The sequence below is a fragment of the Zonotrichia leucophrys genome, chromosome 1A (assembly GCF_028769735.1).
Source record: "Zonotrichia leucophrys gambelii isolate GWCS_2022_RI chromosome 1A, RI_Zleu_2.0, whole genome shotgun sequence".
NCBI classification, from domain to species: Eukaryota; Metazoa; Chordata; class Aves; order Passeriformes; family Passerellidae; genus Zonotrichia; species Zonotrichia leucophrys.
In genome coordinates, this window is record NC_088170.1 from 49552900 (window position 1) to 49568166 (window position 15267).

General features: G+C 41.1%; 1 protein-coding gene across 2 annotated transcripts in view; it reads left to right on the forward strand.

Annotated features, from left to right (window-relative positions):
• The first annotated feature begins 8342 nt into the window (after positions 1-8342).
• The window catches only part of CPED1 (cadherin like and PC-esterase domain containing 1), a 141151-nt gene continuing 134226 nt past the window's right edge, over positions 8343-15267 (forward strand). Inside the window, exons 1-2 of one of the 2 annotated variants that reach the window (XM_064702711.1) lie at positions 8343-8463; positions 8939-9413. In XM_064702711.1, coding sequence (XP_064558781.1) covers positions 9162-9413 — 252 coding nt within the window. In that variant the 5' untranslated portion in view covers positions 8343-8463; positions 8939-9161. The remainder of the gene's footprint in view (positions 8464-8938; positions 9414-15267) is intronic. The other variant, XM_064702710.1, reaches the window with a different exon arrangement.

Consider the following 15267-nt stretch of genomic DNA (forward strand, 5'->3'; position numbering starts at 1 on the left):
AATGAGACAAAAAACAAAAATGCTTTTATTTGCTTTTCAGCCTCTCTAGACAATTCAGATTATGTGTGAAATATTGAAAAATGACAGCAAAACATTTTAGATCTCTCAGACCTGAGAAATATCTTCTTTAAACCTTGGTTTTTTCAACAGACCTTTGCCTGGAATGCTAGTTTTATACATGACCTGTTTGATCAAAGTGGTCAAGATCACCCACTGGCAGTGTGATGTTCAGCCTTCTCCCAGCTGTACCGCAGCAGTTCCACATGACATCCCTCCTCACTTTCAGCTTTCAAGCCCATCAGGCATGTTTTGAGCAAGCTGTGCAGCCCGTGGGGCAGAACTGAGAGGCAGTGTAGTGACTCTGCATGGGGCAGGACACAAAGAACTCATCAGACTCATGCCAGCTGCAATGCAGATGTTCTGTGTGGCCTCCCTCACTCCATTATTCAGGCCACCTGGCTTTGTAAGATGTAAAAATGGTTAAATCTAATTTCCAGCTTTACTTTCAGAAATACATGTTGAGTAGGTTGTCAAAAGGCAGTGCTTAAAAGATGTAATGTACTTAAAGGTATTTCTAAGGTAACTCCTGTGCCACACTGGTTGCTGTTATCTTGCTCTGCAGCAATCATGCTGAGGCAGCTGGACTTGTGAGAGAAGCTGTACTGTTATAATCAGATAGAGAAGTTAGGAAGTATACTATTATCTTTTCCTGCTTATCCATTAGAACAACAAAATAACATGTCTTGCATCTTCACTTGTTCAGTAATTTCTCCTATACATTCACAATATCTGGAGTGCCCCGGGTGACACATTTCTGAGTTGGTTCATTGTGTATTCAGGCAGCACCAAGAGAATGCAACAAACTGTTATAAACTGTTACATACTCTGGCATATATAATAATGTCTGGCCTTGATGGGGTTAGTTAAACCTATGGGTGGTTTGAGAGGCACAGTTGAGCATTTAGTCAACATTTCTGTGAAATGTGGTTGTCTTAACTCTCCTTGCTAATGGAAGAGCTCTGGTAAACAAATATCCATCAGTACAAAGCCTTTTGATGGGAAAAGATCAAGTTCTTGTTCCCTTCTGCCTAAAACATCCCCATATCCTCTGAACTCAGTGGAGGCCATGATGTGGTTTAACTTTTGCGTTTGCATGGATGCTTACTGTACTGGGATGAACAAAAATGTAATGACCAGAATGTCTGAAATGATTAGCACCTGGAAAAATTGGTGCAAAACTACAGAGTTTGTTTGTCAAGCCTGCTGGTGGCAGGCTCCCCATCTGCACCAGCACAGACTAAATCATCTGCAGGACAAGACAAACAGCTGTAGGTACCTGAGAGCAGTACATCCTGGTGTAATGGATGCAATAGAAGTGACAAAATTTGTTTGCAGGAAACTTTCATATGTTTCCATGCTGCAAAGGAGCATCAGAGGACCGCTGAACCTAGAAGATACTGAGATAGTAATGTGAAAAGTCTAAGTGGTCTCTGCAAAGCAACTACTTTCCCAAAGAAAGAGAGGATGTTCCTTATCATATATGCAGTGAAAAGGAAGAAAGGCAGCCAAAGATAAGGAGACAGAATCAAACACAGTTTAGGGGCTGAATTGGAAGATGAGTGTTTATGGAATGAGGAGTCTAATTGTATTTTTCTATTGCATCTTCCTAAAGTGAGTTTATTTGAAACTGATACTGCTTCTGAGAAGCAACTATATAAAAAACAGCTCTTGGGGGTGAGTGTCATGAATTCTTGGGTGATCTTTGGCTTTTTTCACATTTGTACTGGATTGGGTCCACTTATGGTGTAAAACAGGAGAAAAAAGTAAGCACACCACTAGCCTTGGAAAGGCCAGGCAAAAGTGAAAAGGGAACATGGCAATGAAATTACTTAGTTTACACAGAAGAAGAGGAAAGATCTTGGGACAGGACCTGGAGGACTATAACATTTCAATTCTACATTTGGGGTTTACTGAATCTAGAACAATTGACTTCAAGAACAAACAAAATGCAGAATGTTAAATATCCCAATTAAAACCATTTGTAAATGCTTCTCTTCCCCATGCAAAATGCCCTTACCAAATGATTCTTTCCTTCATATTTGTTGCTCTTGTTCAAACAACTCCATGGCTGGCTTGCAAGCATCATACATTCCCACTGCAAGGCCACTATTTAGGATACATCCTGCTCTTACTCTGGAGCTGTGGCTGAGGGATTGATCTTTCCCTTCAGCAGTAGCCTCCAAACTGGTACCCTTACCTCTTGCTCTCCCTCTCCCCGCCTCCTTCTTATGGGAGCTCTTCTGGCCTGGTGCCAAGGGAGGAGGGCCCAGGCCTGGTGTGGGGCAGGTGTTCCCATACATGCTGAACAGTTGGTGAGGAACTGGGACACCCTCATTGCAGACATCATGTGAGCCAGCAGAGAGTGGCTAGGACAGAGCCAATGACACTGGTATTCTCATTCTTTCCACTCCCACTGGTCATTTTGGTAACATTTTCATCTGAATATATGCAGCTAGGAACGAGTGCAAGGAAAATACTCTTGTGCACCTAAAGCACTTAAAGTTCTACTTTGCACTACAGAGCCCTTCTGCAGGTACAAAGCAATGAAGAGCTCTGCTTGCAACAGAAGTGCATGAGAAAGTAGAAGAGTATTTGAGCAAATGCCTTTCATGTAATAAACCCAGAAAATGTAACTGAAAGACAATAAGAAGGATCGAGATCACCTATGCAAAGAGATTATTCACTGTGTTAAATAAGAGAATGATCTTGAGAGACAACAGAGATACAGAGATTAGAAAAGGTTTGTAGGAAGACCTGAGAATGCAAGTTCAAATTCTTTAACCTGAAGTGTGAAGAAGAGGGGGACCAACAAGATGCCAGAGAAATTATGTGGAGCATCACAAAATAAAATAAAGTGAAATGGAACACAGATGCTGTCAGAGGTAATAAGGCATTTCACTTTGTTCTGGGTTCTTGCAGCCAATCTGGGCACTTTTTGATTACCACTGATTTTTATCCATTTCTCAGCAGTAACCAGTGAGTCTGAGCAATCAAACTGGCTACAAAATCCATAAATCTCTTATCTCTGAATAACTGCTTCAAGGAGATTATGTCAGCAAATAACTGTAGACAGGGAGAAGCAGACAATTTGCTGATTGATTTCTTCCTCATGACATAGAAATTTGCCATTTAAGCAGGAACCAGTATATTAATAAGACTTTGGTCTTCAAATGCTTTCCTGTATGCTCATGTCAAACAACTTGCTGTATAATTAACATTTATAAATAAAGATATCTCTGTTTCACTGCAACCCTTCTGCCAAAACACAGTAGTGAAGACTATGCCTGAGACACAGAGATGCCTCTGAACAAATAACTCCAATCATTCTACCTAAACTTTAGGGAAGCTGGTAGGTTTGATAAGCTGAGTATTGAGCTTTGCCACTGCCTAAAAGATCCTGCTCCTTTCCTCTTTTTGCATTGTCTTTCAATAACGTTCTCCTGCTGCTTTACCTGTACCAGCATGAGGGACCACTGGAACTTCCCAGCTGTCGATTCAGTTCCCTCACAGGGCAGAAAACAGCCCAGCTGTGCATGTTCTCCTGAAAGATCTAATGAGCAGCACCACCAGAGAGGGAGAGAGGAAGGGAAAGAGCAGGAGCAGAGCTAAGGAAAGTGACACATTCTGCACTTGGGATGGGGCAACCCTGGATGTATGGACAGACTGGGGAATGAGATACTGGAAAGCAGCACCACAGAAAGGGACCTGCGGGTTCTAGTTGCTAACAAGTTGAATTTTAGTCAGCAGTGTCCTGGCAGCCAGGAGGGCCAACCCTGTCTTGGGGTGCATCAGCATCAGGCACAGTATCACCAGCCAGACAAGGGAGGGGATTGTCCCACTCTGCACTGAGCTGGGGCAGCCTCACCTCCAGTGCTGGGGGCTGGTTTGGGTGACAAAATATAAGAAAGATACAACGCTATGGGAGAGTGCCCAAAGGAGGAGCGCAAGTCAAGGCCTTGCATGAGGGAAAGCCATATGAGGAGCAGCTCAGGGAATTTGGTCTGTTCAGCCTGGAGGAGATGGAGATGAGGTCTCATCACAGTCTACAACTTCCTCATGAGGGAAGAGAAAGGGCAGACACTGATCTCCTCTCTGTGGTGATCAGTGAGAGGACTTGCGGTAGTGGCCTTAAGTTGTGTCAGGGAGGTTTAGGTTGGATATTAGATAAAGGTTCTTCACCCAGAGGGTGTTTGGGCACTGAACAGGCTCCCCAGGGCAGTGGTCACCACCACTGTCAGCACCAGCCTGACAGAATTTGAGAAGCACTTGGACAATGCTCTTGGGCACATGGTGTGACTTTTGGGGATGGTTCTGTGCAGGGCCAGGAGTTGGATTCCATGATCCTCATAGGTCCCTTCCAACACAGCATATATTCTGTGATTCTCTGCTTGCCTCCTTTCACTGTGAACCAGAATGAGAGAGCTGAGCTTAAGTAGGCTTAAGACATGAATCTTTATTCTCTGGAGCAGAGTAAAATCACACTATCACTAACATTTACAGGGCTGAATGGGACTAGGAGAGAGAATCTGGGCCTTTACTAAGCTGGGATTGATTTTAACTTCAGTGGGATCAAGTCTTCAAATGTGCAGAACAGTAATGTATTTTTCCAGTTTTTTTCATTTTGTTCTGTTCTTCCCCATTCACTGCTTATAATGGGACCACACACAGGATTAAAGACACTACAAATCTAATTGCAGTCTGGAATGAATTTTGGGAGATGTTAAAAAATGGGGGAGGGTGGAGCTAAGCTGGTTTTCTCTAACACAGCTTCACAAGATGCTTTGCTGGAATACTTACAGTGTTATAGAGGCCAATTCTTCCTGAAGCTTTTAACTAATTTTTGAAGTTAGTGAGAATTTATGGCCCTTGGCACAACTTTTAGCATACTAGAGAGTAAAAAAGAAATTCAAGAGTTGAGCATAAACAATGAAAATTGCATGTAGGTTTGCTCTGTGAAGATGACAGATGATTACAAGCTCTTGAGTATCAGTTAACTTAGAAATTATCAGTTTGCACTTATTTTTCATGTGATCTCATTTATCACAGAAATGGTTGCTAGGATGTTATGCTTTGAAATTTGAAACTTTCTCCAGAAAAAGAGCAATTGTGAAAAGGCTTTTTTAAAATCTGTTTTCTCTTTGGCAGCCTCTCTATGGTGAAATTATTGATGCTAAATGGTTTTCTTATAACAAGACTTCATCTTACAAGCATCTATACCTAGACTTAATTTATGGTTTATGTTAGATCTCTGAGTGAAGTTAAGCATGCATAGGACATATGTATTCAGCTGACCTTAAACTCCTGTTAACTTTCTGTGCCTCATATTTTCTCTTTGCTCTTGGTAATTATGTTTCCAGGTTACTGTTTAGATCATGGAAATAATTTTTCAGTGGTCAGTAGCTTTCACCACTGAACAAACATGGAGACTCATGTAAAATGGAAGCTGTGTGTGTATGAGCAGAGTTGCTTAAAACCCTAGTGAGATGATGAATAGTGAACATTACATGCCTGCATGGCACCTTGGCTAAGTCCTCTCAAATCCCAGTCCCTGGGAATTTTTAGCAAGTCTTGTGACTTTCCTCTCACCTTTTCTGTGTCAGGGTAGCTTTAAACTATTCCAGATGATGCAGATGGAACTGGGATTCTGTCTACAAGCACTGGAGATCATTTTTGACAGTCATGGCTTGCTGCTTTTGGCACAACCTTGCCTCGTGCTGAGCAGGACAGTAGTTGGCTGCTGTAGGGAGCAGCCAGGCAAGAAGTCCTGAGTGAGAGGCAGAAATAGGAAAAGGTAAACAGACTAGAGAGCCCTTAATCCATGCAATGGGAGCAGCCCCTGGAAGGAACAGGTCAGGGATCTCAAACAGGAAGTCAATACTAACCTTGTTTTGTATTTCAGAAAGAGGAGATTATACCTTTCTTCTAGAAATCCTGAAATACACACATATACCTATGAATATAAATACTTAGCTGGATAGTTCTGATCTCACCAACAGTTATTTGAATATTATATACTGAAGAATCTTTCTTGTGAATTTGAGACCCAGGAGGCTTGACACTATCCACTTATATCCTTTTCTTAAATGACTAGTTAATGCCAGGGGAATTAGTCCCCATATGCAATACTCGTGACTTAATTTCTGAAGTGTCAGAATGGGGCCAGGTAAGTCAATAGACATGGAAGCCCAGAAATGTAATGGGATCCTGATTCAAAAGATAACAGGAATCATGTTCATTGCACTCAAACTGTGACTGAGAAAAGGATTTACATCCTAAAAAATGAGCATTACATGCTATTGTCATGAAAAGAAAGCACAAATTTTAAAGAAAAATCCAGCTCACTCCTCAGAACATCTGGGGAAAGCAGATGGATAAAAGGCTGATTCCCAGGAATATACAGGAGGCAGAGTGATCCACCTGCTCTCTGCTGATAGCTCCTTCATCTGTTTCCTGCTTCTCCTGAAGTCTTGGGAACCGTGAATGGTTTTGGAGTTGCAGGAAGGATGAAAAATTGACTCGGAGATATTGGGCAAAATGTGAGGATAAAGATTCCAGTTAAATGCCTGAAAGAGGAACAGGATGTTGGGCTGGAGGGAGAGCACAGTCACTTGCTGTGTTGAAGGTAACTGAGGGAGCAGGGGGTGGGGACAGAGATTACTTTGTTCTAGTGTGGGATTCTCCAAGCAGGTATGAGCTCCACATTAGGAAGCAAAACATTAAGCCAAATCTCTATAAAATGATTTAAATCAAGTCTTCTAGGAACGGCTCATAAAGCTCTGACTAACATGGAATCTCACTAGGAATCTGAGAGAAGTTGACAACCATGCAAATGTCACCCACGCAGCTGGTGGTTGTGGGTCCAGAAATCAGGGCATGCCAAAATCTGCAGGACCATATCTTACAACAATAAAGCAAGTCTGCTCTTTGTTGATGGTGTCACTGTGGCTCCCAGGTAGACTGGCAGTGGTGTGTCTGCAATCCTCCTTTGAGTGTACCAGCTCCCTGAGTATCCCTCTCCGCTGGATGGAAGAGACCTGCCCCACAGACAGCTGCAGGGAATACCATGGTTTTCTCATGTCCTCTAGCCAGATTTCATGGCTTGCTAGAGGTTTTGCAGCACAGGCTGAGTGAAGCAGCTGAGGATGTGAACTGGTATGCTGGGAAGGAGGGAGCACAAGAGCATGTCTCCAGAGAGCAAGGATGGGAGCTCTTCTGTGGCTTATAAGCATCTATCACAGCAGGGTACAGGCAACTGGAGTAGTCTCTTCTTGTTCAGGATCACCCAGGAGTCTAATTTAGGCAACTACAATCCCAGACATAAAACTAAAATGCAGTGTGTGTGACCACTGAGGTCCTGCATGAGGTATTCAATCACTTTGATGGCATTTTTCTTTGTCTGCAAACTGATAGGTTTTGTTTGGGGGGGGGGGAGGGGGGAAAAGGAATTTTAAAGCTGAATAAAAATCAGTGCTTAAAAAATATATAGCCTATGCTTCCTTGCTGTTTATAGGCCTCTAATGTGGTAGTGCTGCTGCAGCTGCCAAACTGTGTGGATTGGCTCAAAGTTATTGTAACGACATTCATTTCTTATATGTGAGGCAGTGTAGGAAGAACTGTCTTTTCAAAAATCATTAACGAAGTATGAGAAGATAAAATAGATTACTTATAAATAGATATTTTTACCTAAAAGAACTTAATTATATTAGAAGTTCTGGTCTATAAATATAATAGTTTGTGAACTGTTCCCATCTGTCTCGTCCCTGTCCTGTGTCAGTAGGGGGAAGTAGTAACTAAGACCTTCTCTGGCTTAGATACTAAGTGCTTTCATCAGAGTATTTTTGTCCACCCTCCTTTCTCTCCCTCTTTTACATCAGCAAGAAGTTTTATTTATATTCTGCTATGAGATATTATATCTATTATGGAAAATTACTGACAACTGCTTTGTCAGCAATGTTTATGTCCAAGTAAATCTTCTTAGTTTACAACATTTTTTGTTAATCTGGATTAAAATACTGCAGGTGCTTCTCCCTGAAAGGTATTAATATTGTTTCAATTAGGCTAATCACTGTAACAGCAGTTTTCTAAAAATTGCAGTGATGGTGGCTTCAAGGCATGCAGCGTGAGCAAGGACACCTCTTGTTCCCCATCCAGACTTCAGGCTGTGCCTCCAAATCCTGAGCCTGCTCCGAGCTGAGCCAGTTTAGCTCCACCCTCTGAGCAGTCCAGCCCTTATTTATATGAAGTCTGTGGTCCAACTGGCTTCAGATGGTGTGTGTTATGTGCGTGTGCCTGCCTCCTGAGTGTGTGAGACGAGCTGGGATCATGAGCCAGGGTTGTTCCAAGTGGTTTTAATCAGCAGCCCATTAGAGGAGAACGGAAAACTTCAAACAGGGTAAGAACCGAGTAAGTAAACCTAACTTTGAACTTGCAATCTGGACAAAACAAATGCAAATTAAAATCTTCATAGTCTGTCAGTTTTCAGATAAATTATCACTTTTAGAGAGAAAGCTGTGCCTTCTAACAGGAAGAAGGAAATTTAAAAGGACTGGAATGAAGGAAACTGTAAAAACAAAGTGGGAATTGAGAATGCAAGAGAGAAAAAACAGCAAACGATTGTTCACAAAGTTGGTACACTCTCTTACTTTTTTCAGCTGTGGACAGGACATGTTAAGCTTTAACCTCTTGCTTTCTTGCATACTATTGTCTGGCTGAGTAAGTAGTTCCTTTTGCAAAGGGGGTGAAGATTTCTGCTCCTCACCTGTCTGCTGGCAGGTTTGTTTTCCTGAGAGCATGGAGTGCAAGAGCTCTCCACAGCTCCCTGCAGGATGCCCCATGGTGTGCTGCTGTTTGCTGCTGCTCACTTGCTGTTTTTCCACAGGTTGTTCCAGTAACTCCATGGGAAGGTGTTCCCCAAATCTCTGCTCCTCTGGAACTTGTGACTTCTTGCCTGGCACCAGGAAAACACTCAGCAGAGGAAATGGGAAAATTCATGCTAGTTTTGGGTAAAGTGTGCCTCTGACGTTTTTTACCCTGGCAAGACGTGGCTGCTTGGACTGCAACTGCAATGTGGCAAAGAGCAGAGTGAGGTGGGCGAAGAGGCCATGGTGTGTGGGCAAGTCCCCAGATGCCGCAGGCTTTGTCGCCCTCGTCCCTTCCTGCTGGCCTTAGTGGTGGCCCTCTGTCTGTTCTGCCAGACCCTGACTCCTCTCATGACCAGCAGCATCCTTTCGGCAGTTGTTAATGGGATTGCACCCAACAAACTGGCTAAAACACAGCGAGGAAGATACAAGGAGGTCTCCCCAAGCACCATTCACTGCTTCCTCCCTGGCAGCAATTCAGAGACAGTGAAAAAGGTAAGTCAGCTGGAGCAGAGTGCTGAGCAATAATTAGCAAAGCGAGGGATAGCAAGTCTGGCAGGATCATCTGAGTCCAGCTAAAATTAGCCTAAGCTTGGAAGTCTGGGATCTGTATACAAACAAATGGGTGATCTAATGACAGCAGCATATGCACAAGCACATTCCCATTACCAGCTCCTCAGTGTGCTGTTATTAACACAGGAATCCTGAAATCTTCAACTGAAATATGGCATTGCTCTGTGACTCCAGGAAGATTTCAGTTTGCTGCACAGACCTTGCTTTATTTTGGCTTTGGGAATTGGTTTAGAGGCTTTACAGTACAGGCACGTAAATCAGGAGCCAGTGGGGTTTCATGGAAGTGACTGAGGCTGTTAACTGGCACAGGGACTGCAGCTGCCCTGTATTAAAGTTAGCTGCTTGTCAGCGCTGAACTTTACTGGGATTCTGCTGAGAAGCTGAATTTAACTGCATTTGAGAAATAAAAGTTAAATTCAGCATCTCAAATGCAAAACTGCATTTGAGAAATAAAAGAATATTTTCAAATCACACTGTATACTTTGGAATCTCTGTCCCACAAATTTTACTTTGTTCATAGGTCACCTGACTTCATGTTTATTTTGTATAGGGTTCCTAGGATGGGTGTTAAAACCTAACAAATGGAGACGCTGTTATTTTTGTTGGAAAATGTAGTTTGTTAAATGGTCTCCAGACTGAGGTAGTTATTTTTACTCTGGAATCTGTGATCAGCACTAGCACAAATGTTTCAGGTTTCCTTCAGTCCTATAGAGAAGCTGCTAACAGTGCAGCAGATAGCACACATTGAAATTATAATTATGCTAACATTTTCTATAGAACTTTAGCAGAACTCTAAAAGATTTGTGACCTCACAAATTACGGACAGCAACCACATAAAGCAGTTCAAATATTAAAAAAAAAAATTTAAAAAGTACCAGGCTGCTTCTTTGATTAGACAGAGTTCATAGTCTAAAAGGTCAGCAATATTGATTTTAGGAGAGCAGCTGTAAAGTGCATCTTTTGCAACAATCAAAAACAGATATGGGGAATAACTGTGGCATGAGCTCTTTAACCTTAACTCTTAAAATACTGGGTGTTTTTCTTACAGCACATGCTGCATTTGTCACAATTTTATATTTTAATGACCTTTTAGTACACTAGGTACCCAGATTCACATCTGATCTGCAATATGACGTAAATAATTACAACTTAAATGGAAATAAGCACAGCTGACACATTCTGTTACATCTATAGAAACAGTCCATTCCTTTTTACTCATTGCTGTTGTAATGGCAAAGAACATTTCATACCTTAGGGTACTCAATGTCTGCAAGAACTGGTGAAATAATGGCCAAGTATTTGCTAGTGTGCTGCTTCGCTGAAAACCTCTGTAGTGTCCTCTTCTGTAAATTGCCTGAGAAAAAACTACAGATTGACATCCAACTTAGTGTGCTGGCCAATAGAAATGAGAAGAAAGCTTTTGTTTTCACAACATGCTGTACTTACTCCTCTCCAGCATAAGTGGTTGACTGTGACTATGACATGCACATGCTGGACCTGTAGTACAGATGTGTATATATTAGCCCTTACAGATATGTTTTCCAGGGCTGTGCTACCTTAACACATTCCTTTTCAAGTTCTTGAGACCACCCATAGCTGGCTCCCTGTTTGTCTTGAATTTTTCCTCTAGAGCATGATGAACAAAATGTCTTGCACATGTTGGGATGTCACTCTAAGTTGCTCTCTGTTTCCCAACTTTCTCTGCTGGTTGTGTGGGCTGAATAATAATCTCAGAGAACAGAAAAGACAAAACTCGCCAAAAATCTCTACCACTTTGCTTTGAAAGTGTTTTCTTGAACTGTGTGTTTTCGTCCACTTCTTATTCGAATAGCTGAACTGTTATCTGGCTTGATTTTATTGGGCACTCAGTAACATCTAAGATGTCACTGCTGAAACTTTACACTGTTTTATTTTACAGTCACGTGCCCACTGACTGGAGCTAGTTTGGAAACAACTTTTCATTAAAGCTCTGGTTAAAATCTCCATGTATGAAGCTGGAAAAATACTTTAAAATATGGTTATTCACATCTGTAATTAACTATTCATACATGTGTTCTTATTCAATAAATAGTCCAGCAAGAAAATTTAAATGCATTAAAAAGAATCTATTATACAGTTAAACAGTGACTTAAAGCAAACACTGCAGCATGTCTTATGAAATCAAAGTTCATGAATAAATTTTAAGGAAAATAAGACCCTGCTGGAGATAGTATTTTTTAGGTAGCACATAGTGTTTAGGGGTTTTGAGTGATAGCATGTCACACTGCAGATTCTCTTCTGCGTAGGGGCAGGTTTTGTTCTTGCTTCCTTCAGAAAACCTCCAGTACTGTGAGCCTGTTGTGAGAATTTGGTTCTGATTGTTATTACAGGGGAAAAATGCTCTTCCAAAATCTAATAATTTCTTCATTAAGAGTATGCATAGAACTAAGTGCCTCAAAATACCCCCACAAAACCAAACCAAACAAAAAAAACCCTGGCATCTTTTATGGTCCATATGCTAGAAGCAAAGGAAGGACTTAGCGAAAGTCCAGCTTTGCCAGTTTCTGGTATCTGATGATCTCTGATATCAACTTTCACCTAATTTTGGAGAGTTACAGACAAGTGTGGAAGAAGCATGGGGATAGACATTGTCAATTACATCTGTAAATGTGTCATCCAGGGTGCTCTGAGATGGAGCTCTTCCCGTTGGGCACATAGTGCAAGCTTTTTAAAATTGCAAAAATGCAGATTCCATTCATAGCCTGGAAAACCAGGCAGAGCTCATAGTACTTCTCTCTCTGGTATCACACAGTTTAAAAAGCTGACTGAGATCTTGTCCTGAAGCTTTAAATTCACAGAAACAGAGGTCAACATTTTCTAGTACAAAATTAAATGTTAATATCTGAAGCATGAAAAATAGAAGGCCTATTTCTGATTCTCCAGCAGTAAAGGCAGTAGAGATTGATATCACATCCAGCAGAAAGATGTCTGCAGGTTTAGCAGGGCAGGAATGATTAAATATTTGTGAATATATGTAGTAGGAAGAAGAGCTGGTGCTGTAGGATCAAAATGGAATAGGTATCAACAACAAAAAACCCCATACAAGCTCTCCGTGTGGTTTTCCTGGCACTGTATTGTGCCAGAAATACTTTTGGTACCTGCCAGCCAGCTGTAATACTGTTACACTTATCTTAAGTAATTTAACTCTGCTTCTTGGCCAGTTTTGAGAAGAGCTAATTATCTAGTTAAGCTGTGCTTCCACTCACAGAATTAATTCGGCCAGAGGCAATTTAGATGTCTCTGCCCACAAGTAATTTTGCCCAGGTAGATGGTGTACCTCTGCTGGGTAGAAGGAATTTAGACTGTACTGCTTCTAGGAGGGCAGATACCTGGTGTTGAGTTGCCTTCCCAGTCAAGGAAGACCCAAAACCACTTTTCCTTTTTTTCTTAAAAGGTCCAATTCCCAAGCCATTAAGCTTTATCCAGGCTCAAGTTGTGAGCCTGGTTCACCATACTGGCATATGGTTCACCACAATGGGAATTTCTGCTTGGTCCTGGAAAGTAAGATTCTTTCTTTTCCTTATTTCTTCCACAGATGGAGAAAAAGGAGGAGGAAATTATTAATCACCTTTTATAGTTATTATTCCTGTGATAGGCACTTTTTTGGGCATACTAGCTTTCCAGCTATTGTGAATGTATTTAAACAAAAAACTTCCCATTTTAAATTGGGTTCTGAAGGAGATTATTTATGGATACTCACCAGACTTTTGCTTCATATCCCCTGGCTATTTAGGCCAGCTGAGAACAAGAAAACAGAGAAGATACACAGCTGATTATGTGAGAACTTGATGAGTGGGTTAGGCTGGCATCCAAATAAATGAAATACCACAGGTGTGTCAAAAAAAGCGGTCTTCCTTTCAAGGCCCTGAACCTGCCACTTATGTTTTGTGTAAAAGACATATCTCAAAGAGGAGCTATACTGAAGTGAGGAAACAGCAAGGATAAGAAAAGGCTTTTTATGGCTTCATTTTGAACAAACAGGATAGGGTATAATTTCCTAGGAGTGGACAGTATGAAAGATTTGTGATAATGATAGCCTGACGTGGCCATATCTGAAAGATACTGTGTAGAAGAAGGGGAAAAAAGGGAAACGTCATGGTTTAGTCTTAACCAATGTCTAGAGGAAGATCCAGTTGAACATCTTGCATAGGTTACTGGGCCAGGCATCTATGTTTGAAAACTGACAGTGAAATTACTGAAAAGCTGAGAAAACGTTACTAGAACATTAGAACATTGGACATCCAGAGTGGAATTATCCTCTCTTTACTTGAGTGCTCCACTCTGTCAGAGGCAGAAAGCTGGACTTCACAGTCAATGGAAATTAGACTGTGTCTAATGCAAAATTCATCATTAAGTAATGCAGACATTAAAAACAATTCTAGTGAATTTCTTCCTCTAAAGACACATCTCCTTTTCTATTGGTATTTTTTAATGGAATATGCCTGCTTCAGAAAGAATAAGCAGGCAACAAAGGAGATAGGAGCTGAGTCTGTTATGGAAGAAGGGAAAGGAAGCAGATGGAGGAGAGTAGGGAACTGCAGCTGCAGAATAACAGTTACCTCAGAAAGTACAGAACAGATTGTGTACAGAGATGGTTGAATTTGTGCAAGGGAAGAGAAAGGGAGATGAGAATGGAAGTGGAAAGAAAAGAAGACAAAGCTAATGAGAACTTTTGAAATGTAAATATCTGAAAAAGGAGAATTGAAGCTAGATGATAGAATGAGAAAAGATGATTTTTGCTATTATGCAGAATGGAGTGTGGTGAGAGCTCTGGATAGAAAAGATTGCATTATGCATAATAAGGTTTGATCCATTTTTAAGGCTTGATACATTTCTAAATAAATTTAACTTAAAAGCTGTTTTATAGAATAAGTAGGGGAATGAGAACTTTTCACAAAAGAACAAAGAATTTTGCTAGTATGAAACTTGTTGCAACTAGCAAGCAATCAACATAGGAGGGTATGGTATGACTGATTTCCTTGTAATGATACCACATTCACATTGCCCCTATGAAAGCAGGACATTTGTTTTCCCCTTTTGTAATGTAAAATGAAACGGCACTAAGGAAACAACTATTTTTACTGAGCAGATAGCTAGAGATATTCTGGTGATAAAGGGCAAGGCTATTGTGGTAGCAGTCAGGAAAAACGGGGCAGGGTGGAGGCTTTGCAGGAAGGGAGCTTTGAGAGGGACACATGAGGAGCAAATGGAGGCAGAATCTCACTCCTATACTTCACTGCAACTTCCTCCAAAACGAGGTGTTTTGGTAAGTGGTAGGATTGGCTCATTGTCTGTTCTCAAGACAGGGCAGTTGGTACCATGTACTACATGCAGGCATAAAGCAAAAAGCATTTTGATAAAATAGCTCTGCACTCACAGCTCAGTGACGGTGATGACTGTGCAAATAACTCCAGTGTTGCTCTTGGATTTATAATATCATCAGAAGACAGCCATCAAAGTAATGCCAATAATCTAATTGCATGTTCTGTATTTATCCAACAAACAATCCAAAGCAGAACTACATTCCAGCCATTTCATTCTACAACCCAGTCCTTTCTGATTAGGAAATTCAACAAAACATAATGCAAACACATTTAAATGTCCTCCAGAAAGTGAAACAGGAAATTAACTTCTCTCTTACTTCTTGATACAGCAGCTATGCACACTTTTAAATATAATGGTAGTATGAAAAATTGACTATTTCTGTGAGCTCTTATGCAAACACAAAAAGGAATTT